The sequence below is a fragment of the Nelumbo nucifera genome, chromosome 3 (assembly GCF_055504915.1).
Source record: "Nelumbo nucifera cultivar China Antique chromosome 3, China Antique-T2T, whole genome shotgun sequence".
Lineage (NCBI taxonomy): Eukaryota > Viridiplantae > Streptophyta > Magnoliopsida > Proteales > Nelumbonaceae > Nelumbo > Nelumbo nucifera.
This window is the reverse complement of record NC_142651.1, coordinates 20,616,855-20,642,850: the sequence shown is the minus strand read 5'-3', so window position 1 is coordinate 20,642,850 and position 25,996 is coordinate 20,616,855. Positions and strand designations below refer to the sequence as shown.

The following is a 25,996-nucleotide window of genomic DNA, read 5'->3' as shown; positions in this document are numbered from 1 at the left end:
CGTAAGGTTCAGAATTGAAGCCTGTACAGTATGAGAACTAATGCTTTTAGATTCCACAAGTCCACAACCTTTTACCAGCGAAGTTTGCCGTATTGGGTACCTGTGTCATATGTGCTGCATTGATACATAGTCTTTGCATTCAAGGAATCTCTCTCTCTCTCTCTCTCTGGGGGGGGGGGGTGAGTGAGGTTAGAACTGGACTTCAAAGTATCGATACAATACGCATTTTGACCATATCGTATCGGTACTTAGAAATAGTCAATACACACTTTTTTTTAGTTTTTTTTTCGAAGTTTGGTTTTTTGGGGAACTTATAAGATGTTTTTTATTATTAAAAAAAGTTAGGGGTCTGAAACTCTGAAAACAGGCATTTCGGACCGTAAAAAAGATACGAATACGATACTTTGAACCTTGTTTCATTGTTGTAGTGCAGAAAGTCTGCAAATTGAGCGAAGGGATTAAAACATAAATCTTCACTCTTGCATTCATCTTCAGTAGTAGCAAATTGAAATATGCATATCGTTTTAGTAAATAAATCAATCTTATCAAATATGGGTCGACAAAAATTCTAGGTCATAACTGCCAGAGGAACAAGAATAGCTATTCCAATCCTCACCCACCTAAGTAGTCCTCCGTGCTGAAAAGTTTCAATCCCTCCATTCTGCAATTGAATAAAGTGGTCATTGGAATGCATTTGATGCAGTGATATGTTAAAAACTTGTAGTAAAAGGTGGTAAAATGGTGAATATTATGCAAAAGATGGCTTGCAAGTTGCAATGATAGAAAATAGGAAAAAGGAAAGCTATATTACCGGATTCGGTTCCGGGGCAGGAGCCAGTTCCATTTGATCATCTGGGTCTGAAGTGACAGGTGGTGCTGGTAGACTAGGTATTTTTGGCACTGGTGCTGGTGCTGGTGCTGGAACTGGTGCATGATGATGTTTCTTGTGCTTGTGTTTCTTATTCTTTGTGGGAACTGGTGCAGGTGAAGGCACCGGAACTGGTGCTGGCACTGGTGTCTCCATAGCTGGTGCTGGTATTGGCACCAGTATCTCCTTAATTGGTGCTGGTGCAGGCACTGGCAATTCTTTTGATGGTGAAGGCACTCCTGCTGGTTGTGGTGCTTGCTTAGCTGGAGCTGGTGCTGGTGGCTTCCTTGTTGGTGCAGGTGGTACTTCTGATGGCGGCAAGAGTTCTGGTGGTGGTGGTAAAGCAGGTGCTAGAGGTGGAGATGTAGCTGGTGTTTTGGAAGGAGCTGAGAAAGGTGGAGAGTGATGGAGTGATGGACTTTGAGAAGGTGGAACATTTGGGCTTGAAGCCGGTGGGAGTCCAGGAGATGGTGAAGATAAAGGAATTGTGGCAGGAGATGGAGCAGCTGTGTTGACAGAACTAGAAGGTGCTATCTTTGGTGCTTGGGCATTGGCTATGCCGTTCTGAATGCAAAGGCAGTACAAGCAGAAAACCCACCACCAGAAACCCTCCATTTTCTTTGGGATGAATGGATGATAGCGCAGAGAGGTAATTGGGTATATATATAAAAGGGAAATGGACTCAGAAACAAAAACGTTTGGTGAATGAGGGAGATGTAGTCTTCAAGCGAATGGACGTCCCTACTACTGATTTGGAGAATAAGACTGTCAATGGGAGGAGCTGTGGTTAAACGTGCTTCTGAGGGAAAGGTCGGTTGCCTTGCTTGATGGCCCACAGACCTGGCCAATGAATGAATAATAGTAATCTCTTCCAATATTGTTGCTTAATTAATCAAGGGTCTGGACTCTAACTCATGTTGGTCCAAATTCCTGAGTTCTAACTTGCTGACAACCCGAGCTTGAGATAGAAATGTTCTCATTCAAAGACCACCTGAGTACCAAAATTGGATCTTCCTATGTGGGTCGGACTCGGAGCTTCAAACAGCCACCATTACACTTTCAGTGATTGAGATATGCTTCTACCAATTGCATACATTAATCCTAGCAAAACATCTGGCTTTCTTAAATGATGAGGATGGTAATGGTGATGATCCTTGTAGTAGGAAAATTGGAATAAAAGTTAGCCCAGACTGTAGGTACACCATCTCTACCAAAAATGGAAGAAAAAGCAGGACCTTCCGGTAGGATGTGTTTTATTTGAGTTATGTTTATATGAAATCATTAGTAGAAGAGGGAACCTGTATCATCGGTGCCCGTCTAGCTCAGTCGATAGAGCGCAAGGCTCTTAACCTTGTGGTCGTGGGTTCGAGCGCCATGGTGGGCGCTTTCTTTTCGTTTCTTTTAATTTTTTTATATGCACTAATGAAGTTTATAGAAGTGTGTAGGCGTTTTTCAATGTTTTCCTTTCAGGACTTGACTCTCATAATGAAGCTTCCTGACTTACAGTGAACCCCTCCATCTCTATGTGGAGAGCCTCAACTTTTGTTTTTTTTTTTTTTTTGAAAATTTTATACATTGTGTCCTAGTTATTTACTATAAAAGGTGAAGGAAAGAAGATGTTTTAGAACATAAACAGATGAGACAAACATTATAAATGATGGTATCTAATGTTCATTATTTACTTTATGAGCCAAACTTAACATAATTGATTCTTTTTTTGGTAAATTAATGCAATATTTAGTTAAATGGCAAAAATGTTGAGAATCAATATTCAATTATTGAATTTTTTTAACATGTTAAAAAAAAAATCATTGAATCAGATGGGCAAAACTGTCCTTAATCGTATCCTCCACCCAAGATTAGTATTATTTTGAGTCTGACCTTGAAAATAAAAATTACCCAAATTCCAAGTCTCTATTTTGGTTTTGTGAATGCAATAAAACTTAATTTTAACAAGTTATTCCTTCTGTTTTTTTTTTTGTTGCTAGGGAATTACATTTATAGCAAGATTCTGTTACGATGCTTGTAATATACCATGAACATTATGCTTAAATTTGTATTCATATATAAAGAGAAGCTGTAAATATATGGCATCCCAAACAGATTAGGATAGGTGGAAAAGATGGACAACCTAAAATCTCCCAACAAGTAACAACTTTTTATGTTTTTTAGCCTGCCATTTGATAATTTTTTGATCCGAATTGTTGGTCGGGCTCCTCCACAGAAGGATCACTATGCTTAAAAAGCATACCGCAGCAGTCGACCCTGCAGAGATCTCATGATATCAACATTTGGATTCGATTCGTAAGCTGAGTGCCTTTTTCTTTAGGAAGTATCAGCTATCAAATTGTTAGCCTACAAGGAAAAATTACTGGTGCAAAAGGCAAGGGTATCTGTAACCGAAGAAAATTTTAACTCAAATTAGATTGAGAAGATTATGCTTCACTGTGCCACTTTACAGTCATGACCAAATCAGCAATCTTTCCGACTCTTACAAGCAGAACATGATGCTAAAGATGTCATGCATCTTAGAGAGAAATTTTGATGGGTGATTAGAAATAGGCAGGCATGAAGGTGGTGGAGTTGGGGGCTCAGGTTTCTTCTCCTTCTTCCTCCTCCTCAGCTGGAAGAACTGTTGCATTACATCTGCACACTCTGTTGCCAATATCCCTCTGCGTATCATCATCTTCGGGTGAAAGGGGTGGACTGGGCCAGCAGGTTGATTTGGCACATCTGATCCGCTTCCTTCTGCACCTCCACCAGGGAAAAGCCTGCAATATGATGCTCAAGTCAATATAGAAGAATTTTTAAGACCTTTTTAACTCTTTTTACATATCAAGTTTCTTAATTTGCATTGCCAATAGTCTAATACTACATTTTATTCATTTGTTTAATCATCAATGTTATTTTTTGTCCTTTTGCAATTTAAGAGGCTCTACGGGCATGAAACCCACGACACTAGCATTTCTCAAAAGATCAAATTTAATCAAGGTGTATCTATGTTATATTTAACTAATATTTAAATCTATGCATCATCAGGTATTCAGGTGATTCAGGTTCACAAGTTGATAGAGCCCAAAAGTGGGCATTAGCTACAGGCCTAGATCTATGGTAGACATGGGAGAAGCAAATGCAGAACGCAGCATCCTTTCCCAGAAATTTCCAATGTTAAAACTCATTCAATGATCACACCACCTGACAAATGCACCTTCCAAGACAGAAGAAAATGGAAATCAAGCCAAAAGAAAATTGATATGCTTGGATGGCAGAGATCACCTAAGCAGATGCAGAATTAGCTAACAATATCTAGGCACTTCCACCAAATGATAGGCCCCTCCCACCTACATGTGACCATACATAATTACATACAGATAGATCACTGGTAGTAGTAGATATTATATGATCCACCTAACTGGGACTAAACTGTTTGGGCCAGGTCCACCCGTTAGATCAAAACTTATCTAACCCTATTACATAGAACCCAGACCTGTAGGGTCAGTACCAGGTCTACCCTAATTAGCCTGATAAGGACCAAAACTTATTATATTATATTTTATATTATAATTAGCATATAGTTATAATCAGGTTGGTTCCAGGCTACTGGGTCCAGTCCATCCCTGACAAGTTGACTGCCCAAACTGGGATGCCATTTTCCTCGATAGGCAGATGAGAAATATGTAAATACCCATATGCATATAAAAAATAACAAGTAGAGATACAGACATGGATAAATATCATGAATGGAAATGAAGAAGATATTCACATTTATATCCTAACAAACAGTAGAAGTTCAGGACTGTTATCAGTCTTGAACCCTAATGGATTTCAGGTTCGAAAATAAGAAGAAAGGTAAAGAGAAAAAGGAGGAAGAGGGAAGAGAAGTGGTAGAACACAAGAGTTGAAAAAGGAGGAGCAGAAGCTAGATATCCTGCCGCCGCCACTTTAATTAATATTTATAAGTTATGCTCATTACATGGAAAGGACAGATCTGCCCTTAGTCTTTACATAACAAATAGAGCAAAAATAAGACTGAAATAAATAACTGAAACAACTAAATGACCAATAACTAACCCTAGGCAGACTAGAACACCTACCCTACGAACACAGTGGGACCGTAGCTGTGGGGCCCACATCAGTGTTCTCTACACTCCCCCTCAAGTTGGGAATAAATGTTTATCATTCCCAACTTGGATAGATCTGCCTCTAGCTTCTTCCGTGGTACAGCTTTGGTGAGGATATCTACCAGCTGCATGTTGGAGGTGATGTATGGGAGACACACTTCTTGTGATGAGACCCTCTCTCGTACAAAGTGTCGATCAACTTCAATATGTTTAGTCCTGTCATGCTGCACTGGGTTGTCTGCTATATTAATAGCCGCTTGATTATCACAATACAGCATCAGGGGCTTCTCATACTCAATACCCAACTCCTCGAGTAGTGATCTCAGCTAAAGAATTTCAGCCACTCCGTTAGCCATTGACCTGTACTCAGCTTCAGCACTAGATCTGGAGACAACACTCTGTTTCTTACTCCTCCAAGAGACCAGGTTACCTCTCACAAGAGCACAATATCCAGAGGTAGACCTCCTGTCATCAACACTCCCAGCCCAATCGGCATCCGTATAGACTTCCACCTTCATGTGGCCATTGTTCTTGAACAGTATACCTCTACCCGGGCATCTCTTCAAGTATGCTAGTATTCTTTCTGCTGCTAGAAGGTGCGTGGTTCTAGGAGAATGCATGTACTGACTGACAACACTAGCTGCATAACTGATATCTGGCCGAGTGAGGCATAAATATAGGAGCTTTCCCACTAACCGCTGGAACATAACTTTGTCTTCAAGCAGCTCCCCACTCTCTGCACTAATCCTGTGGTTCTGTTCAATGGGTGTATCTGCAGGTTTAACACCCAGCTTTCCAGTTTCAACCAACAGATCTAGAACATATTTCCTCTGAGAGACAAAGATCCCCTATTTAGATCTAGCAACCTCAATACCCAAAAAATATCGTAGTGTACCCAGATCTTTCACCTCAAACTCTTGATGAAGGAGCTGTTTGAGGGACTCAATCTCATGGCTGTCATTTCCTGTCACCACAATATCATCAACATATACTGCAAGTAGTGTCAGTGAGGACTTCACCCTCTTGATGAACAGTGTATGATTTGATTGGGCCTGTACATAACCGAACTTCCCAAGGGCTAGTCTGAATCTGTCAAACCAAGCTCTAGGTGACTGCTTCAAACCATACAATGCCTTATTGAGCCGACATACCTTCTTACCTGCCTCTGTATCATAGAATCCAGGAGGCAACTGCATGTAAACCTCTTCCTGCAAGTCTCCATTCAGGAAGGCATTTTTAACATCCATTTGGTACAAAGGCCAAGTGTAGTTTGCTGCAAGAGATAATAGAACCCGAATGGTGGTCATCTTGGCTACCGGGGCAAATGTCTCCAAGTAATCTGATGAACTTACAATTTATCTATAATTTTTTAGGACTTTAGCATGGATTTTTATGCCGGTTTTATTAATTTTTGCCTTAATTTAGCTTAATGCTAAGAATAAGTTTCAGGGATAATTAATCCAAGAAAAGGAAGGAAAAAGGCAAGAAAAGAAGGTTCAAAAAGACCAATTTCAGTCCAGCCCGGTCGTGGAAGCAAGAGAGAGCACTTCGGCCCAAGAAGAGCAAGTGAATTCCTTGAGAAAACCCAAGAAAAGAAAGCCTACCTATGAGTGGAATTCGGCCCAGCAAGGAAGGCCCATTCTCAGCCCAAAAGAGCAGCTCAATGTATAGCTATCATGTGCTAAGAGAGAGCCTAAGTGCAGCCCAAATAGCAGCCCTTAGGAGGCTTTCAAGAGAGCTCTAGAAAGTTCAAGAAAGGGGTGTAATACACCCCATTCTAGAGGCTTCAAGAAGGGGCAAGAGCCCCCTTGAAAAACTATATAAGGAGGCCTCTAGGAGGGGGGAGAGGTGTTCAATTGCTTGAGAGGAAGGCTCTCCCACTCTTAGAGGTTTGGCCACCTTGAGAGAAGAGAAGAGAAGAAGGCTAGGCGCAAGGAAGAAGAAGAAGAAGGGCTGAAGGAAGTTCAAGACAAGCAAGCTAGAAGAGAAGGTGAGTTCGAATTGAGGGTTTGTGATTCAAAGATCTTTTGTAATAAATCAATTGTAGTTTCATTCTCTTTTGATTTGAATTCAGTTTCTTTGTTATATTTTCTTTCTTCTTTCTCCTTTTTTCCATTCTTCCTTGATGTATTTCAGCTTGTAAAATTTCAGTTCAACAATCTAATTCTTTTTTATTCATTCAAATGGTCATGAATTGTACTTGAAGTTTCTTGAATAAGGGTGTTATTGTAGATTAATTCGGCCAACTAACCTTCAAAACTCAGATCTGAATTCTCAGATCTGAGATTGCAAGATCTGAATTGCTTGAAAGAGAATTCAGATATGCAATTTTCAGATTGGCCGAATGGATCTAAAGCTTGGAATTCCTAGAGTGCTTGAGAGAGACTCTAGGAATTCAGATCTACTATTCAAGAACTGAATTGAGTGCAAGGTTAGAGATAACTTGCACAATTCAGTTGGTGATCAATTCAGATTTGAATTGATGCCTTAGAAGTGTTTGAAGAAATGCATGCATGGGGATTAGATTCTTTCTAGAGATAGAAGAACCGTCACTCATGCATAGGATGAACATGCGCTTGAGAAAGGCTGTTCATGACCTTGGGGTTTCACCAAACCAAGGCTCAATCATGATTTATTCGAATGATCCAAATTGATAGATTGCTGAATTCTGAGATTGACATTTACTGCTTACTCTTCTAACCTGATTTGAAGGCAATTGGGCCAATATTTTAGATAGATTTTAGTTTATAATTTTTAGCTTTCATTAAAGTTTTGATTTATTGTTGATCAGATAAGAAGTGCCCAATTTAGTATTGGTAATTGTTTCCTAAATCCTCGTGGGAACGATACTTCACTCACTACTTTATTACTTGAACGGCTAGTGCACTTGCTAGTGTCACAATGAGCCACACACCATAATCTATACCATAAGTCAGAGTGAATCCTTTTGCAACTAGCCGAGCTTTGTACCTCTCAATGGAACCATCCGCATTGTGCTTCACAGTAAATACCCATCTGCATCCAACTAGTTTCTTTCCTTTGGGCAAGTCAACTAACTCCCAGGTATTATTTTTCAATAGGACATCCATTTCAACTTGCATTGCACCTCTCCACTCCGAGACTGATAGGGCTTCTTGCACTGTTCTTGGAATAGGGACATTAGCAACAGAAGTGAGATAGGACCTGTAGGAGGGAGATAGGCGATCATAGGACAAAAACTGGGAGATGCAGTGGGGTGTAGATGTGGTGCAATGCCGTTTTCCTTTACGGATGGCAATGGGAAGGTCAAGGTCATCTGCAGGGGGTGAGGTAGCAACAATGGAAGGAGTCTCTGTAGGCCCTGGGACTATAATATCTGGACTTGGAGCCGCAAAAGAGGTTGGAGCTGGCCGGGACTGCTGATGACCGGGATCAACCTACCTGCATCGCCTGTGATAGACTCTCAATTCCCGATCCCCCTGACCACCTTCGCTACTGCAGCCTTCATCACCCACTGGAATAGGTAAGGGAACAGCCCCAAAAGTATTAACCCTGCCCTCACTGCATTCCCCCTGAAGAAAAGGACCCAAATCTCCACGCTCACTACTAATATTAACCCTGCCCTCACTGCACTCCCTCTGAGGAGAGGCCCGAGAATAGTAGGGTGTCTCCTCAAAGAAAGTGACATCCATGGATACAAACTTCTTCCCTGAGACAGGATCATAGCAGCAATAACCCTTTTGAGTTTGTGCATAACCAAGAAAGATGCATTTGGAGGCCTTGGGTTTGAACTTGGAGTGATGGGGACCGAGAAGCTGAACAAAACAGGTACAACCAGATGTTTTGAGGGGAACAGTGAACAACTCCTCATCTGGGTATAGAAGGGAAAAAGGAGATGACATATCAAGAACCCGGGAAGGAACCCGATTAATAAGATATACTGCCGTGAGGATAGCATCACCCCAGAAGGGAATAGGGACATTGGAGGTAAACATAATGCTTCTAGCCACCTCCAAGATGTGCCTATTCTTCCTTTCTGCAACCCCATTCTGCTGAGGTGTATGAGGGCAAGTGCTCTGGTGAATAACCCCATGAGTAAGAAGGTAAGAAGCCAATGGCTTAGCAAAGTATTCCTTTGCATTATCAGATCTAAGAACTTTGATCTTGGCATCAAACTGGGTTAGGATCATTTGGTGAAAGTTTTGGGTCAGGGTGGGAACCTCATCTCGTGAACGCATAAGATAAACCCAAGAAAATCGGGTATGGTCATCAACAAATAACAGAAAATATCTGTACCCACCCATGGAAGGAATGTGATATGGCCCCCAAACATCCGTATGCACAAAATCAAAGGGACGATTGCTCCTTTTATTGCTCAACGAATAAGAGTGTCTACAATGTTTAGCAAACTCACAGCTCTCACATTGCAACTGGGACAACTCAACAGACTCAAACAAATTAGGAAACAAACTCCTTAAGGACCGAAAAGACAAATGACCCAATCGGTTATGCCAAAGCATAACCGAACTCACACTCTAGGAAACAAGTGACTTCTTATCCCCTGACTCTTTCTAACGAGAACTCTCCCCGAGCAGATAGATCCCATTCGTCTCACGGCCAGTCCCAATCACCTTCTTCGTCTTTAGGTCCTGAAAAACACACCGGTCAGGGAAGAAGGTTACTGAGCAGTTCATGTGTTTGGTAATACTACTGACTAAAAGAAGATTAGTATCAAGCTTAGGGACATGTAAGACAAAAGACAAGGAGATGGTATCCGATAGCTTGATGTCACCCTTGCCAGAAATGGGGACAAGAGAGCCATCAGCAATAGATACTTTATCCCTACCAGAAGATAAATGATAACTGGTAAACAATGAAGGCAAGCTAGTCATATGATCGAATGCACCTGAATCTATTACCCAACAGGGTTCAGTGGTACCTGGAGCTGAGGCATGGCAGGCTGAGGCTCGAGTACCTGAATTTGCGGAAGCAAATGTGGCGGGGGCTAATGGTGACTGCGGTGGCTGAGCTGAGTTCCCAACTTCCCCTTCCAACTGTATAAGAGCAGCCCGAAATGCAGCTAAGGTCTCTAAGAATGTGCCTCTTGTGCCAGACGAGGGTGCTGAATTAGTATGCACTGCCACATGAACGTTACCCTTCTTGCTTCTTAACTTTGCCGGGACCAAACAAGGGTGTAGCTTCCAACATGTTTCTTTTGTATGTTTGGGTTTCTTACAATGCCCACATACCACATAACTGCTGTTCCCAATACTGCCTTCTGCCTGATTCTTAAACTCCATTTCGGTCAAGAACCAGAAGTCTCAAAAATATGGTTACTACAGTCAAAACCAACACTTGGACTATCAACCACAATCACAAAATCAGTATAGAACCAATCTGTACTCACAGTAGATGTACATGAAACAGGTATAAACTGATCTGAAATCTATAACCACACACAACAGCAACAGTCCGAACTGTTTTCACCCCCTTAGAAGAGTTCGAAACCCCAAAAGAAAACTGAAAAACAGTTTGAAGAACAATCTGATATGCTGGAGCCGAATTGGGGTTTTAATCAGTCCTAAAAGCAAATTCTCAGCCGTACACTCCAGACAGTACCGTACGGATAAGGCTTGTAGTAGGGTTAATATGAAACCCTAAAACTGATCAATGCTGAGGAAAGAACTATTAGGGTTTGCCGCAGTATTAGATCACAAGGTTCAGTCCAGTACTAGGGTTTGCCGCAGGATTAAGACAAAACCCTAGAGAATAGAAAGATAAACCCTAGAGTGGTTCGGCCGCCCTTGCTAGATAGGTCCAACCTATCTTCTCTGATAGTACTTCTCTCAGAAAATAAAAAACTTACAATAGGATGTTGTTCGCTGCCTTCCAAGGTTACCCGAACCCTAGCCTTCGCTGATTCTTCTTGATCACCAACTCGCTGCAACTGTGACAATTCTTCAAACAGCTGCTAATCCTCTGGAGATCTCCAAGAACCAGTCAACGAACTCTACTTTCTCAGCTTCCAGCCTTAGATGGTTCTCATGTGGTCGGCTGGACTAGACTCACATGAGAAACCCTAGCTCTGATACCAAGTAGAAGTTCAGGACTGTTATCAGTCTTGAACCCTAATGGATTTCAGGTTCGAAAATAAGAAGAAAGGTAAAGAGAAAAAGGAGGAAGAGGGAAGAGAAGTAGTAGAACACAAGAGTTGAAAAAGGAGGAGCAGAAGCTAGATATCCTGCCGCCGCCACTTTAATTAATATTTATAAGTTATGCTCATTACATGGAAAGGACAAATCTGCCCTTAGTCTTTACATAACAAATAGAGCAAAAATAAGACTGAAATAAATAACAACTGAAACAACTAAATGACCAATAGCTAACCCTAGACAGACTAGAACACCTTCTACCCTACGAACACAGTGGGACTGTAGCTGTGGGGCCCACATCAGTGTTCTCTACACAAACATATCAAGATGTCCTAAAAGTGTGGCACATGGACTATAGAGAGAGGAAATTATGGGAAGAATTGGCTGGCATAAGGGGACTGTGGGAAGGGCCATGGTGTTTTGGAGGTGACTTCAATGTAATTAGATTCTTGGAAGAAACAAACAGTCCTAGGCAGAGGCCGTCCACGAGCATAAGGAAATTTAATCAATTTGTGGATGCCAATGAACTTCAAGAGATCCCATTTATGACATAATTGTTTTACTTGGTCCAATCTCGAAGTTTGACAGATTCTTATTCTCAAATGACTAGGAAGAACATTGGGGGAATTTGACCTCTAGAGCACTTCCAAGGGTGACCTCTGAACATTGGCCTATTGTAATTTGTAAAGAAAAGGTGAGAAATGCAGGCCCTACTCCATTTAGATTTGAAAATATGTGGTTAGGACACCCGGGATTCACCAAGAAAGTTAAAGAGCGGTGGTTAGAGAGCAATCCAATAGTGGAATGGAGTGGAATGGAGTGGAATGTGGTTTCACAAAAAGCTCCAATATCTAAAAGTTAGAATCAAGGAATGGAATCTTTTAGAGTTCGGGAGATTGGAGGAAAGGAAGCAAACCGTGACAACACAAATTGAAGTCCTAGATAGCAAAGAAGAGAGGGTTGCCTTACATAAGAAGATAAGGAACAAGGATGGAAATTGCACAAATGGTTAGAGGACTATCTTCTTCAAGAGGAAATAAGTTGGAGACAAAAGTCAAGATTCAAGTGGCTGAAAGAGGGGCATAGGAATACCAAGTTTTTTCCTGTTGTGGCAAGTGGAAGACTAGAAGGAGAAAAAATTTTATCTCAAGTCGGGAGATTGAAGGGGTAACAATTTCCAATTAAAGAGAGATTGCAGGGGCCTTTGTGGATCATTTTAAGTCTATAATATATTTTTTTTATCAGTAACAAGAAACTTTATTAATGATGTGAAACTATGTGAAACTTTAAGTACAAAAGGGGGGAGGTAAAATGCCTTAACTCGCCACCAACAGAATACATTGGAAGAAGGTTAAAAATTAGCTCAAAATATAGATTCCCTATTCACCCCTTGCTTGGCTAACACATCAGCAAATGAGTTGGCAGTCCTCTTCACCCAGCTAGATTGCATTACAATATCCCTACTCAGCCATCTGAATATTTTCGTCTCATTGTTATTACTCCACAAACCACTGTCTTCTTCCTTTAGCCACCTAAACACCACCTCCAAGTCACCTTCAAGGACCAAATATCTGATGTTCAAATCTCTTGCTCTTTGGATACCTTCCAGGGCTGCAAGAATCTCAGCCCTAAGAGTCTCCTTCTCCAATTGGGCCTGAGAACACGGCAGTAACAACCCCATCCATATTCCTGAGAACATGGCAGTAATAACCCCATCATTTTAGGTCTATATTTAGAAGACCCCTAAACAATAGGGTGTGGATTGAGGGGTTGGAATGGCCAACAGTGAAGCTAGAAGACAGGGAGTGGCTGGAAAGGAAATTTGAATTGGAAGAGATAAAGGAGGCGGTGTTCTCTACGGATAGATCAAAGGCACCAAGCCCAGATGGTTTTATGATGGCTTTTTATCAGGATTGTTGGGAGATATTAAAAGAGGATCTACAACTGGTATTTGATGAATTCCATCGAGTGATTAACCCTGGGCTAAATTCCACTTTCATTGCCTTGGTACCCAAGAAAAGAAATGCAAACCATCCAAAGGACTATAGGCCGATCAGCCTAGTTAACAACCTCTATAAGATCATCACTAAGGTGTTGTCCATTAGAATTAGAAAGGTGCTCCCAACAATCATAGCAAATAACCAAGGAACTTTTGTGAAGGGGAGGTAGATAATAGATCAGATACTTATAGAAAATGAGAGCTTGGAGGATTTCAAGAGATCCAAGAAAAAAGGGGTGGTTTGCAAATTGGACTTGGAAAAGGCTTATGACTTGGTTGATTGGTCTTTCCTGCTAGAGGTGATGATCAATTTTGGGTTTGGAGATAATTGGTGCAAGTGGGTGATGAGCTACATTAGGAATTGCCATTACTCCATCTTGGTGAATGGGACAATGGTGGATTTCTTTCCAGCTTTGAGAGGGATTAGACAAGGAGACCCCTTCTCCCCTTTTTTATTTACTTTAGTTGTAGAAGTGTTTGGGAGACTAATTTCCAGAGCAGAATCCAGGGATTTAATAAGAGGACGGAGAGTTGGAAGGGAGAACATACCACTCACACACTTGCAATTTGCAGATGACACAATACTCTTTTGTGCAGTAGCTAATTAGCCCTTTAACTACCTTGGTTTGTCATTGGGAGATAATCCTCAGAAAGGTGAGTTTTGGGCTCCAGTTGTGTTGAGGTTTGAAAAGAGACTTGCCAACTGGAAGAAAAATTATTTGTCTCTTGGAGGGAGAATCACTCTAATTAGGTCTACCTTGGCTAACCTTCCTCTCTATTTTTTATCAGTCTTTAAGATTCCGGTTAGAGTGGCTAGTAGACTGGAAAAACTAATGAGAAATTTTCTCTAGGAGCCAAGGGAGGAGAAGAAGAACCATATGGTTAAGTGGGAGGTGGTGTATAGGAGTAAGAAGCATAGTTGTCAAGGCGTCGCCTAGGTGCCTCGGCGACTAGGCGTCCTTGGTTGGGCGCCTCGCTCAAATGCCTTGACTTTTAGCAACTAGGCGCCCGCCTAGGTGACTGAGCGCCTGCCTAGGCAACAAAAATGACAAGGCGGGCACCTTTTATAATATCATTTATATTGATGTGTCTTATTAATGTATGTGTTGATACATTTTATTATATGCTATATATATCAATTATACTTTGTTTTAATGTTTTACTATTGAAATTTAAAAGATCAAAGGGTTTTGAGAAGAGAAAAAGAAAGAAAGAAAGAAAGAAAAGAAAGAGGAAAGAAAGAATAGAATAATAAAGTTATTTTTTCTTCTCTCTCTAATTAAATAAAACCGAAACTCCATCCTTGTTTTTTTTTTCTATTTTACTTTCCATCTTGAATATTTATCATATAAAGTTGATAACCATCTTTAGCTGCTAATCAATATGAATTTTCTCTATTAAATACTTATTATAGTAGTATTATTTTTGAAAATAATGAAATTAATATATGTAAAAGATTTGTATCTTTTAGATGTGATGATTTGCCACATTTTAGAGGAAATTTAATGTTCTTAAAAAAGAGAATTGCTATTTTTTCAATTAACATACATGTTGAATGGTATATAAAACTAGGAAACTAGCCAAAAGTCAGATTTTTATATTATAAAATTTTTATCACCTAGGCGCCCCAGTGTCGCCAGAATCACCTAGACGCCTTGAAAACTATGGTAAGAAGGAGGGAGGTCTGGGTATTGGGAACATAAGGAATAGGAACTTGGCACTATTAGGGAAATGGCCGTGGAGATTCTCATTGGAAAAAGAAAAAACTTTGGGTTAAGATAGTGGTTAGTATTCATGGGGTTGCTAACAAAGGATGGGACTCTGGGTCTGGGATTCTAGCAAGGACTACAAGAGCAGTGTTTTAAAAGCGAAAGGCACAAAAAAGGTGCAAGGGCCATTTTGCGCCTAAGGCGCAAGGCACAAGGCAAGCGCACCTTTTTGAGGCAAGGCGCACAATTTAAAAAAAAGCTAAAAAATAAAAAAAGGTAAAAAATGCCAAAAAAATAAAAAAAAATATATAAAACATAATATTAATAAAAATATGAACTTAAATTTTAAAATAAATGTTTAAAAAACTTATTATCTAAAATTAAAATACGTAAACATAATATGTAAAGCATATTCAAATGAGAATTTAAAAATGAAATCAAACATATAAAACATTTTCAAGCATATAAAACCCACAATCTCTTTTTTCTCAATTAAATTAAGTAGCTAATTTGACATATTGCATTCCTAATTCTACGAGCCACCTTTGTGCCATGCCCCTCAAAAAAAAGGAAAAAGCATCAAATTTTCAAAAGGCGCACGTCTAAGGCGCAAAGTGCACCAGGCATGCGCCTTTTGAATGGGCTGCACCTAGGACCTAGGCGAGGCGCCTACCCTAAAATGCACCTCGCCTGTGTGCCTAGGCGCGTCTGAGGCGCGCCTTTTAAATCACTATACAAGAGCATCTCCTTGGAAAGCCATTCAAGCTATTTTGCCCTTGTTCTCTCCCTGGATCAGGTATTTGCACTTAGGCAACCTCATTAAATTTTGGGAACATGTTTGGGTTGGGGATACCTCTTTAAAAGACCAATTTCTGGCTCTTTTTGCTATCTCTACCCTTAAAAATGAACCGGTTTCCTCCTTCCTTGTACCTTCCAACTCAACTTTTGGGTTCGGCTAGAACTTGGGTTTGAGAAGAGACATCAGGGACACAAAGTTAAGTTGTACTTTGTCCTTGTTATCCATTCTTGAAGGGGTCTTCCTAGAGCCAACAAAGGCAGACAGTAGAATTTGGACACTCACTCCTCAGGTTCCTTCACCTATGCCTCTTTCTTTAAAGCCCTAATACAACCTTCTTCTGCTAGATTATCCCTTCATGTTAAAGAGGTGTGGTGTCAACCTATACCTCCAAAGGTTGGGAGTTTCTGTTAGGAAGCCTTTCTGGAAAGAGTTAATACAAGCGATTTACTTAAAAGAAAAAAACCTAATAGTTGTTTATCTCCTCACTGGTGTGTCCTCTGTAAATCTAATGATGAGTATGGATACCATTTACTAATTTCCTGTCAGTTTGCTAAAGTCATTTGGGAATGGTTTACTTCTCTGTTTGGGTGCAGGTGGACTCCCCTTTTGAATGTGCAAAGCTTATTCACTTCCATGCCTAATTGGTCAACAAAAAGGGCTAAGATTATGTGGAGATGTGTTAGGGCCGCAGTTTGTTGAATTGTTTGGGAGGAGAGGAATTCACGGATTTTTTCAGATAAGGGGAGAAACTTGGAAGTAATTTTGGAGGTTATTCATATTAGGGTGATACATTGGTTGAAAACTTTGGACTTGTTTGCAGATTTCTCAGTTGTTGAGTTGCTAAGGAATTGGAAGGAGATTGCGGAATCATCTTTAGCTAAAAAGGCTTCGAGTTCCTACTGAACCCCTACACCTCATGGTTTTACTAAACTGAATTTCGATGGCAGCAGTATGGGCAATCCAGGGCCCTCCGGAATAGGGGGAGTGGTAAGAGATGAAAAAGGGAATCTGTTAGCTATATATTCTGGTCCAATTGGGGTGGGAGATTCTTTGAGGGCTGAGATACTAGCAGCCCTTGAAGGGGTACAAAGGGTCAAGGACATGAATATTAATAAATTGACCATAGAAGGAGATTCTGAAATTGTGGTGAACTGGCTAAAAGAGGACAACTCTAGGCTCTGGAATTACAGCAATGAAAAGAGGAAATTTAAGTGGCTGACTAAGGACATTGAAATTCAATGTACATGGGTAAAGAGAAGTGCAAATTCATTGGCAGATGGTCTAGCAAGGCAAGGGGTGAACAGAAACTCTATGTTTTGGGCTGTGCTGTAATTGCTTTACATTTTGGGTGTACACTGTTATTGATCAAAAAAAAAAAGTTGTGGCAGATGGACACATTAAACAGTGATATTTTTGAAAAGCTGGACTTTTCATTGTTCATGGACAGAAAGTTGAAACCAGATTCTCAGCATAATGTACTTCAAGAACTGACCAATGAAAAGGAATAAAATAAAGAAAAATTACAGAGAAGGAACCAAATTGCATACCTAACCCAGCTGCCATCTGCTCCTAAAAGCTTATTGGGAGCACCCCATACCAAAGTATCGATTCTAGCTTGAAGAATTGCTCCAGCACACATGGGGCATGGCTCAAGTGTTACGTAAAGTGTTGTCTCCTGAAGTATACAAATGATAAATATGTGAATTGAAATATAAATAATCAAGAGACCATCGCATAACCAAGAGAATTGCAGGAAAACACTAGACATTTATCTGTTATATTGCATCTTAGTAACCAGAAACATGCCAAAGGGCAGGGCAGGATCTAAGTATAAGCTACTGGATCTATATACTTGGAGTGGAACTGGCCTAGAAGCTAGAATTACTCTCATAGAAACTCTTAACTCAGAACACTGTTCCAAAATTTGAATCTTGTGCATGCAGACCAATACAACAAATTATAGCTCACAAGTTTCCTAATGTTGGTTGGGACAAGAGACTTTGGACTGCTGATTCTAAAGGGATGTTCTCTTTTGTCCTTTTCTAAAACTCGTCTCAGTTACCCTTTGTTCCCCAATTCTGGGAGGTGTACCATATGAAGATTATGACCTATACCACCCAGATATAGCAATGACACTGCCAGATATGAAATTTACACTAAAACTTGAAGTATCTGACATGATATGGCACCCTTGTATTTAGGTATCATAGATTATGACCTGTGATTATTGTCAAAAAAGATGGTGTTCTTGTCATTGTGTTTTCTTCATGGGTGTAGTGGACAGATTATTTCTCACCTCTTTTGCTCTTTTGTTTATGATACTAAAGAACGACCCCTGTACTAAGTATGTGGCTAGTATTCTGATATATATATATATATATATATATATATATATATATTTTAGTTCATGTATTCTGATAAGTTTTGCTTGACACCCATTTTTTATGTTGTAAATTTAAGTTATTATTTTATTTTATATTTTTTTATATATAAACTTGGTGTTTAATTTAAGATATCAAATCAAGTTTATTTTTAAATAATAATCCACTTTATGGATCCTACATTGTTTTTTTGATGAGTAATGGATCCTACATTATTTGAAATGAGTTTTTGTTTTTATTTTCTTTTTAGTGGAGGTAACTACCACTAAACTTTTAGTGGAAGTAACTACTATTTGAAGCTCATACTTTTTTTTGAGTGGGTAGACACATGTCTGAGGAAGGAAGGTTTTGTTTGAAAGTGGGGGTAACCACTTTTGAGATGATGCCACTTGTTTGAGCCTTTGAGGGAGAAGCTCTCTAGTCTGAGGGCTTTAGGAGATTCTTCTTCTCTCTCTTTGGTATTTAATGGCAGGTGCAGAAGGTCTTCATTCTTTGTTTTCATCCCTGTTGTCCTCTCCATCACAAAGAGCAACTGTTGCAATTTGCGGGTGATATGGGTAGAAAGAAATTCTAGAGTTTTTCAAGAAAAATAGGAGCAGGTCAGAACCCTAATAAATCTGATTCACCTAATGGGTTTCTGACTGGGTATGCTCAAAGGAAGACTTTACAGGTTTTAGTGTTTTTTTTTTATCAGAAACGGTAACTTTCATTAGAAAAATTAAGAGAATAAACTGTCACCACCCAGTTAAGGGTGTTTACTCCTAGAAAAATGCTTTACAGGTTTTAGTGTTGATATCTGCACCAGTGACTTGGCATACTTGTTGGCAAAGAACATGTGCAAATACAACCAAGTCTTGGTTTCTTACAATAAAATTACATCATTAGTCAATGGAAGAGCATACTGATGAGAAGTGTCTTGCAGAATTAGAAAAATCTATTTATTAAGATCTTGTTTAGGGATAAAACTTTCAAGTTTTTCAGTGCAAGTCATAGACACATCCTAGTCATCTCCTTAAAATTTTCAATAACAACTTAACAAGCATTTCCCCATTATCATCTGAATTTGCATTGCCTTTTGCCTACAATTCATCAACAAAGTAAAGAAGCTCCACAGTAAATACTATCCCTGTAAAAACCTTGCAATGGATACAATTGCAGAAGTGGATAAAGTGGGTGTTGATTAAAATTTTCCCTATCTGTTAAGCTAGGCAAAGAGATTAAAACCTAGCCCTCCCTTGACCTAAAAAGATATTACTGGGTTATATTACATTTTCAAGTGAAAGCAATGGGTGCCAGGATGTGTAACACTTGTTGGACTTGATAATTTATTAGGTTATTGTCCACATCAACAGCAAAAATTTCCTCACTCAAAGCCTCAAGCTAGGCAAAATAAGACAAGTGTTAGCTTTGCAAGACCAATATAATATCAGGAGCATGAAAATGAGAACGGAATACATGGAATTAGATGTTTGTGTGACTAACATATTGGAAGCAGAGTTGGCAAGAAAAGTATATGAAGAGATCGATTTCTTTTACACGGTCAAATTGAGTATCAGATCTATTTCACAAGTAGGTCACTTTGAGTAGAGCACCAAGCATTCAAGCATTTCATCTCCTTCTCAATAGAGGGAAAACAGAATTCATGCTACTGACCACACTAGAGATGGAACAAGGATGTGAAAGAACAAGGTTATCACGTGGAGGAAAACAGATAAGAGAACCCAAAAATAGTGAAATACTTCATTACAAACTTCAGAAAACAAATAAACTTCAGACATCCATTTTGAAGGATTTTGAACACTTCAAGAACAATTATGTCAGGAATGAATAGGGCAAAAAATTATTTTTGAATCATCTTTTGATCTTCAGAAGCTTATGCATACATATTTTTCACATGGTTCCTTCTCATTAGCCATGTAAAATCCTTGTGGAGCTGTGGCCCTGTTCTTGTTTTCTATACTTGTTTAAAATAACTACTTAACAAAAAAATCAGAAATATCAATTTTTTTCTAACCCCACTCTTGGCCAGTCTATCATCTATCAAATTAACCAACTTCAGAATCCATCTGAAAGATCTGTTCACTCTGGAAGCCATAGCCTTAGCCTCTATAGAGTACAGTGGTGTTTACAACCTGTCATTGACCCAGATAGACGGACTGGTTGATCCGTCACCAATAGACAATGATGGGTCCATTTTACCCCAAACCAGGTAGATTTCAAAATCCTATTGACTTGGTCAAAAAACCATCAACCCAGATTGTCAAACTGGTGAACTGTTCAAACCATTCATGAGTCACAGTTTTAATCAAGTCTTTCAAATTTAAATAAAATAGAATAAAACAATATAATATATGTTATACAGCGAGAGAGAGAGAGAGAGAGATTTACTGGCAATGGTGATGTGCCACAGCAACATTGAAGGCAATGGTGAGTATCTTCCCTCTTATTCTTCTTCTCTCGCTCTCTTTATTTCTCTCACCAACATATACATATGAGAACTGAGAAGATGCCCCCAATATTTTGATTGAAGGGCTCAGATCTTTTGACAGTCTGACTCACTGTCAAAACACTGGAGTTTTTAAAACACTGGGTATAAATCTGGGTTGATCACCAGTTGAGTTTTTAAAACACTGAAGTACAGGTACAATAGATGATGATTCAGAGTCAAACTAGCCTTCCCTAAAATACAAATTTAAAGATAAAACTCCCCATACTTTCCTGCATTTGGAACATTTACGCATGTTTATTTTCATGTGCAGAACCTCACAATAAAATGCCTCAGCTTCTAAAAGGATAGGTGTAGGCCTAGCAATATGGATTTGAATTTAAAAGCATAGGTGCTAAAATCGTTCACATCAAGAACCTGAAAGAAGAAAGAACAAGATGATACATTTGAATCAACAAATAAGACACAATGTGAACACCCTTGAGAGTTGGAGTACACATCTTTTAACAGCTCAATTATGGAAATGAAATCAAATGTTCTCATGGATAAAATGTATATGCAAAAAGAGGTCAAAAAAAGGGCCTATAGTTAACAGAATATTGACTTTTTTCATTCACTGAAAGCCAACTTTAATAATCTACAGGATAAGGGATGTATTTCCATGTCAAACTCTAATAATAGTATAATACCAAGACCAGCACCATCCTTTCCCTTACCAATCATATCCCAAATGATGGAATGGTCCCAATGAAATTCTCTAATGATTTTCATAGGAGCCTTAGAAAATGAAATATAAGAGACAAGAAAACTCTGGAAGATGGATTTAACTAAATTTCATGCATACCTATTACATTTATTTTCTTTGACTCAAATGCAGTTCTTCATGGCAGTAAAACACCTTATAATAATCAACATAAAGGAACATAAACTTATCAGAGCTTGCTATTCATTTTAATAATCTGAAAATCAAGGCACCAGATTAAAAATCAAAGAAAACAAACAATGAGCAAATAAGAAAAGCTAGCCATTAGAATGAGAAAAGAAAAGACTAAAGCATAAAAGTAAATACCGCAAGTCTCCATGTCTGAAGTAGGTTAGAAGCTTCCCGTATACAAATCATTTCTGCATGGGCAGTGGAATCTCTCAATTCTTCCACTCTGCAACATATAAAATTACAAATGACCCAACTAAACAAATGTTTATTCAGAATAATAGAAATATAACCACTAAACTACTTACAAGTTGCAACCACGGGCAATAATTTTTCCATCTTGTACCAGCACGGCACCAACAGGAACCTCCCAAGTATCAGCAGCTTTCTTGGCTTCCAGCAGTGCTTCCCTCATGAACATTTCATCGATTTTTCTCTGTTCAGTTTCAAGTTTATATGCTTCTTCCCATTCATCAAATCTATCTTTTGGGACTTGTTTGGCCCGCTGAAGCTTTCTATGCTTCAATTGCCCATCCTTCCCCTCTGTTCCAGAGGTTTCAGCTAGCCTCTCTCCAACTGGTTGTTCCACCTGCGCTTTTAAGTTACTTGTAGATGTTTCAACTTTACTGCTTTCTGATATATCTATGGCTGGAGATCTTATTAAGAGTTGTCGGGGTGATTGTGATGATGAGTCTGTGGTTCTAATATTGGTAGAAACAATTTGATCTCTCTTTCCATTTTCCTTCCTACTAGAATCTTCCTCGCCACGTGCTGAGGAAGCACCCTGGGATGTCGACCCTCTTTCTGACAGACCTGAATAAGAAGGCATATTGCCTTCAACCTGTGACATTCCACCAAGGGAAGTTGTTGCTTCAAAGGTTCCCCTTAGTCTATGAGTTGCAGTTTTCCCCTGTTGCGGTCGATCAACCGATTTGGGCTCCTTAGGACTGTTTCTTCTTCCACCTTTGAAGTTTGCATCATCATTATCATCTGGCTCATGTCCAGAAAACCATGTATCACTGCTAACAGACTCATTTGATGAACTCCTACCACTAGATTTTGCAGCTGAATTATGAGTTTCTGCACGTGTACCCCAGCGAAGTCGGATTATATCTCCAATGATACTCCACAAGGACTTGCCAGTTCTCCTGACAATAACACTCTCAGTTGTGGGAGCGGTCTCTTCAGGTGCTTCCGTCTTAGGAGCTTCCTGCAAAGATGGTTCCACAACATCCCACATTTCAACGGGGGGTCCCTTTGATCCAGAACCATCAGATGACTGTCTTGAAGAATGCATTGTTGACTGGAATTCATTGGATGCATAGTGGCTCGAAGTCTGTTGCATATATTTCTCATCCTTATATATTCTCGTTTCTTCAGAAGAGGTACTTTGCTTCTGTATTTCAGATGTTGGTACTTCATCTATTAGCTTCTTTACAAATTCCCCTACAAAATGCGTGGAGGATTTCTCTAACCGATCAGCTGAACCTAATACATCTTCATGGAAAATGAGCCCTGGGTGTTTCCCACAAGTCTCATCTGTTGTGGTTCCACAAGCTTCCCCTTGCAGATGTGTAAACATAGTGCTAATGCTACCTTCTGAGGCTTCACTAGAAAGCTCTTGTGTTGCATTATTGCCAGTCAGTTTAACATTTGGTGAACCTGTTGGTATTAATTGAGATGGTGGAGGTGTAATCATTACCTGTGAATTTCTCTCATCTTCCTTCCATGCATCAATTTGTTGCTCTTGGCCTTGTGGAACTGAATCTGATGGTCTCTGGAAACTACAGCTCCCCTCTGTGCTATTCTTATGGAAGCCTGACATTTTGATTGGCCTTTGGGACTCTTTTCTTCTTAGGCCAACTTTTTCTACAAAACTTTCACTAGCTTGTTTTTCTCTTTCATTTGACTGTACCAGAATATTTTCAGTATTGGTAAGATCCTGGGGTTCAAATTTTGAGTCAGTTCTACTGGAAAATTCTTGATCAGTTTGGTTTTGCTGATTATTTCCCTCCTGAACAGAAAGCAGAATAGAAGTTGAATTTTCAACCCTATTGTTAATTCTAGATTCAGAAACCCTCTGTGAAGTGGAGGTCCTTTTGGTATCACTGACATGGGCCTCTGACATTTTCATGAGCTGTTGTGAAGCCTGTAATTTTGATCTTGATTCAGCTTGCTCTATGGTTACATGATCCATTTGGCTATGTCTATCTCTTGCCTCCTGGATCAAATTCACAGCTGAATTGAAGTTCCCTTCCCTCCCACTGGATTGCTTTAGAGAGCTGGAGGCCATCTGGATATCACTTTGACAGATCTCTGACATTTTATTGTGTAGTTGGGATTCTCTTCTTGACTCAAGCTGTTCATTCACTAGGAGACCTATTTGATTGTCTTGCTTTCTTGTTTCCTCAGTCAAGTTAACAGTTGAATTTGAATCCTTTTTCCTCACATTCAATTGATTCTGGGAAGTAGAAGATCTTTTGGTACCACTCTTATGGATCTCTACTCCAGCAGAAAACCTCTGTGAGGACTCTTTTCTTGTTTCTGTATTCCCAACCAATACTTCTGTTAGCTTCTTCTCTGTCTTCTTTCTTAAATCTAACTCAAAATCAATTCCCATTGCATCTGACTGCACAGAAGCCTTTCTCTGACTTGAGAGTCCCCTGTATTCTTCAGTATCATCACAACCATACCTGTCAGATTCTACAATGTCCCCCACAAATACCTCCTCTCTGAACCCCCTTGATTCCTTCTTATCACTTGATGATTCTCCAACAAGCTCTTCATGTTCGACCTGAACATCCACACTGTCATCAAGATCACCCGAAGACACAGAGTAGTAAGAAGAGCAGCTGGATCCATCTGTCCTTGCACCACGATTCTCACTATTTGAAGAAGCTTCCCTCCGTCCTGATTGCTGATACAATTCTTCTCTTGATTTAATTTTGACAGCTCTGTATTCACCCTTTGATTTCCTCTCCAAGGAATTGGTCCCGGCATGCTCTTTTTCTTCCTTAGAGCATTCGTTAACAACGCTTCCTCTCTGCTCAACCCGAGCCCTCCCCTCTGAAGAATAGGTCCCAGCATGCTCCTTTTCTTCTTTAGAACACTCGTGAACAGCTCTCCCTCTCTTCTCCACCCGAACTCTCCCTGTTACCGATCTAGCATTCTTCTCCCGAACACCGAAGAACTTCTGATTAACTTCTTCAGTCAACAAGCTGAGCATTGCTTCAGCACTTCCATCGACACCTAAGTCGCATCTCTCACTCTTCTCCTCCCAAACCATACAACCAAATTTCCCGTCTCTCCTCCCGGGCCTCCTCCTCCTACTAGTAAGATTACTTTCCTTAAGAGAACATGAAATTCGATAACAGACTCTATCGAGATCACAAACGGGCAACCGGCAATAACGATCCAAACCACCCAGGATCAGTCTTCTAGAAGCTGACCGGTGAATTAGAGTGGACTGCCTCAACCCATACAAAATTCTAGGGTTTACGGGCACTCCGTGAACGGAAAAGGCACAACAAGCACATGGTGAAGCTGAAGTATTACCAATTCTTTCATGTAAGAAGTAACAGAAATCATTGAAGGAATAAGAGAGAGACTCTTTGCTCCTAAAAGATAAACCTGAGCTAATATAAATGTTGTGCATGTTTAGTTTGATTGAACTCTGAGAGATGAAGAGAGAGGAAGAGAGTAGAGTAGAGAGAGAGAGAGAGTTACATCAATAAGAAATGTATCTGAAGGATCAAAGAAAGACAATTACCTCAATTTGAGAAGAACAGGGTTTGAAGAATCTGTTGACTCTGCGCAATTGAAGAGATTGTAGTGGAACCATGTGTAGATGATCAGATTGCTGAACTGGTACGAGAATCTCTCTTCTAAAATCTAAACAATTCAGACAAAGAGACAAAACTCAAAAGGAAATGATGGGCGGTTCACAGATTTTTGGTTGCGCTGACTCGCCGCCTACTCGGCTGGTCGAGCCTCCATAACTCTAACTCGATTGAGTGCACGTTTTTCTTTGGGCATTGATATGCCACGGTATGAGGCTTACCGTGGCTGCTACGAACACCTTTAACACCATATGTAATGTCCCTGTTCACGGGCCGGGCTTCGGGCTCCGCCCATGATCCATGAACATTTTACATTCAGGCTTCGGGCCGGGCCTATTTAAATTTTGGCAAAGCTCAACCCGAGCCGGGCCTTCATCATTCCTCTTTTCAATTTCTGTTTTCTGTAGATATATCATTTTTTTTGTATGCAGAAAGAAATATTAGAAGGCACCAAGTAGTTTTTCTACTTTCTTTAGACCGGAAAAAAAAGTTTCTACTTTTTCTATGCGGGCTTGGGCCCAATACATTAGGCCTAGCCTAGATTCAGCCCGGGCTATATTTTTTTAGGATGATTTACTAAAACACCTTCTATAGTTTTACATATTTACTTAAATCTACCTTATAGTTTGTATTTTATTTATTTAATCAATATTTCATTAAGAAATATTTATTTTACCATATGAAAATAGTAATATGGTCAGCTAAACTAAGTGGAAAATGTTCAAGGGCATAGACCCATTGTTGTTTATTCCAAAAATACCCCTAAATTGAG

The 25,996-nt window shown here is 39.8% G+C and overlaps 2 protein-coding genes and 1 non-coding gene across 7 annotated transcripts; 1 reads left to right on the top strand and 2 right to left on the bottom strand.

The window, feature by feature from the left end:
* Window positions 1-387: 387 nt before the first annotated feature.
* LOC104600875 (uncharacterized) lies at window positions 388-3,121 on the bottom strand. Its single transcript, XM_010264024.3, has 2 exons — window positions 812-3,121; window positions 388-661 (listed from the first exon to the last, which is right to left on the bottom strand). Exons 1-2 carry the CDS (start codon window positions 1,481-1,483, stop codon window positions 569-571), a joined length of 765 nt encoding a protein of 254 aa, XP_010262326.1. The 5' UTR covers window positions 1,484-3,121; the 3' UTR covers window positions 388-568.
* TRNAK-CUU (transfer RNA lysine (anticodon CUU)) lies at window positions 2,180-2,252 on the top strand. Its single transcript has one exon. It is a non-coding gene; the product is annotated as a tRNA-Lys (tRNA).
* A 141-nt stretch (window positions 3,122-3,262) lies between the features above and the next one.
* Window positions 3,263-25,324, bottom strand: TADA (tRNA arginine adenosine deaminase). 5 transcript variants are annotated; one of them, XM_088901249.1, is made up of 5 exons: window positions 25,155-25,309; window positions 21,694-25,015; window positions 21,524-21,611; window positions 17,175-17,302; window positions 3,263-3,639 (listed from the first exon to the last, which is right to left on the bottom strand). In XM_088901249.1, exons 2-5 carry the CDS (start codon window positions 24,669-24,671, stop codon window positions 3,360-3,362), a joined length of 3,474 nt encoding a protein of 1,157 aa, XP_088757375.1. In that variant the 5' UTR covers window positions 24,672-25,015; window positions 25,155-25,309; the 3' UTR covers window positions 3,263-3,359. The 5 variants fall into 5 exon arrangements, with proteins under 5 accessions (XP_088757375.1, XP_088757376.1, XP_010262316.1 ...); XM_088901250.1 differs by having other exon boundaries at window positions 21,694-24,928; window positions 25,155-25,307; XM_010264014.3 differs by having other exon boundaries at window positions 21,694-25,315.
* Window positions 25,325-25,996: the final 672 nt, after the last annotated feature.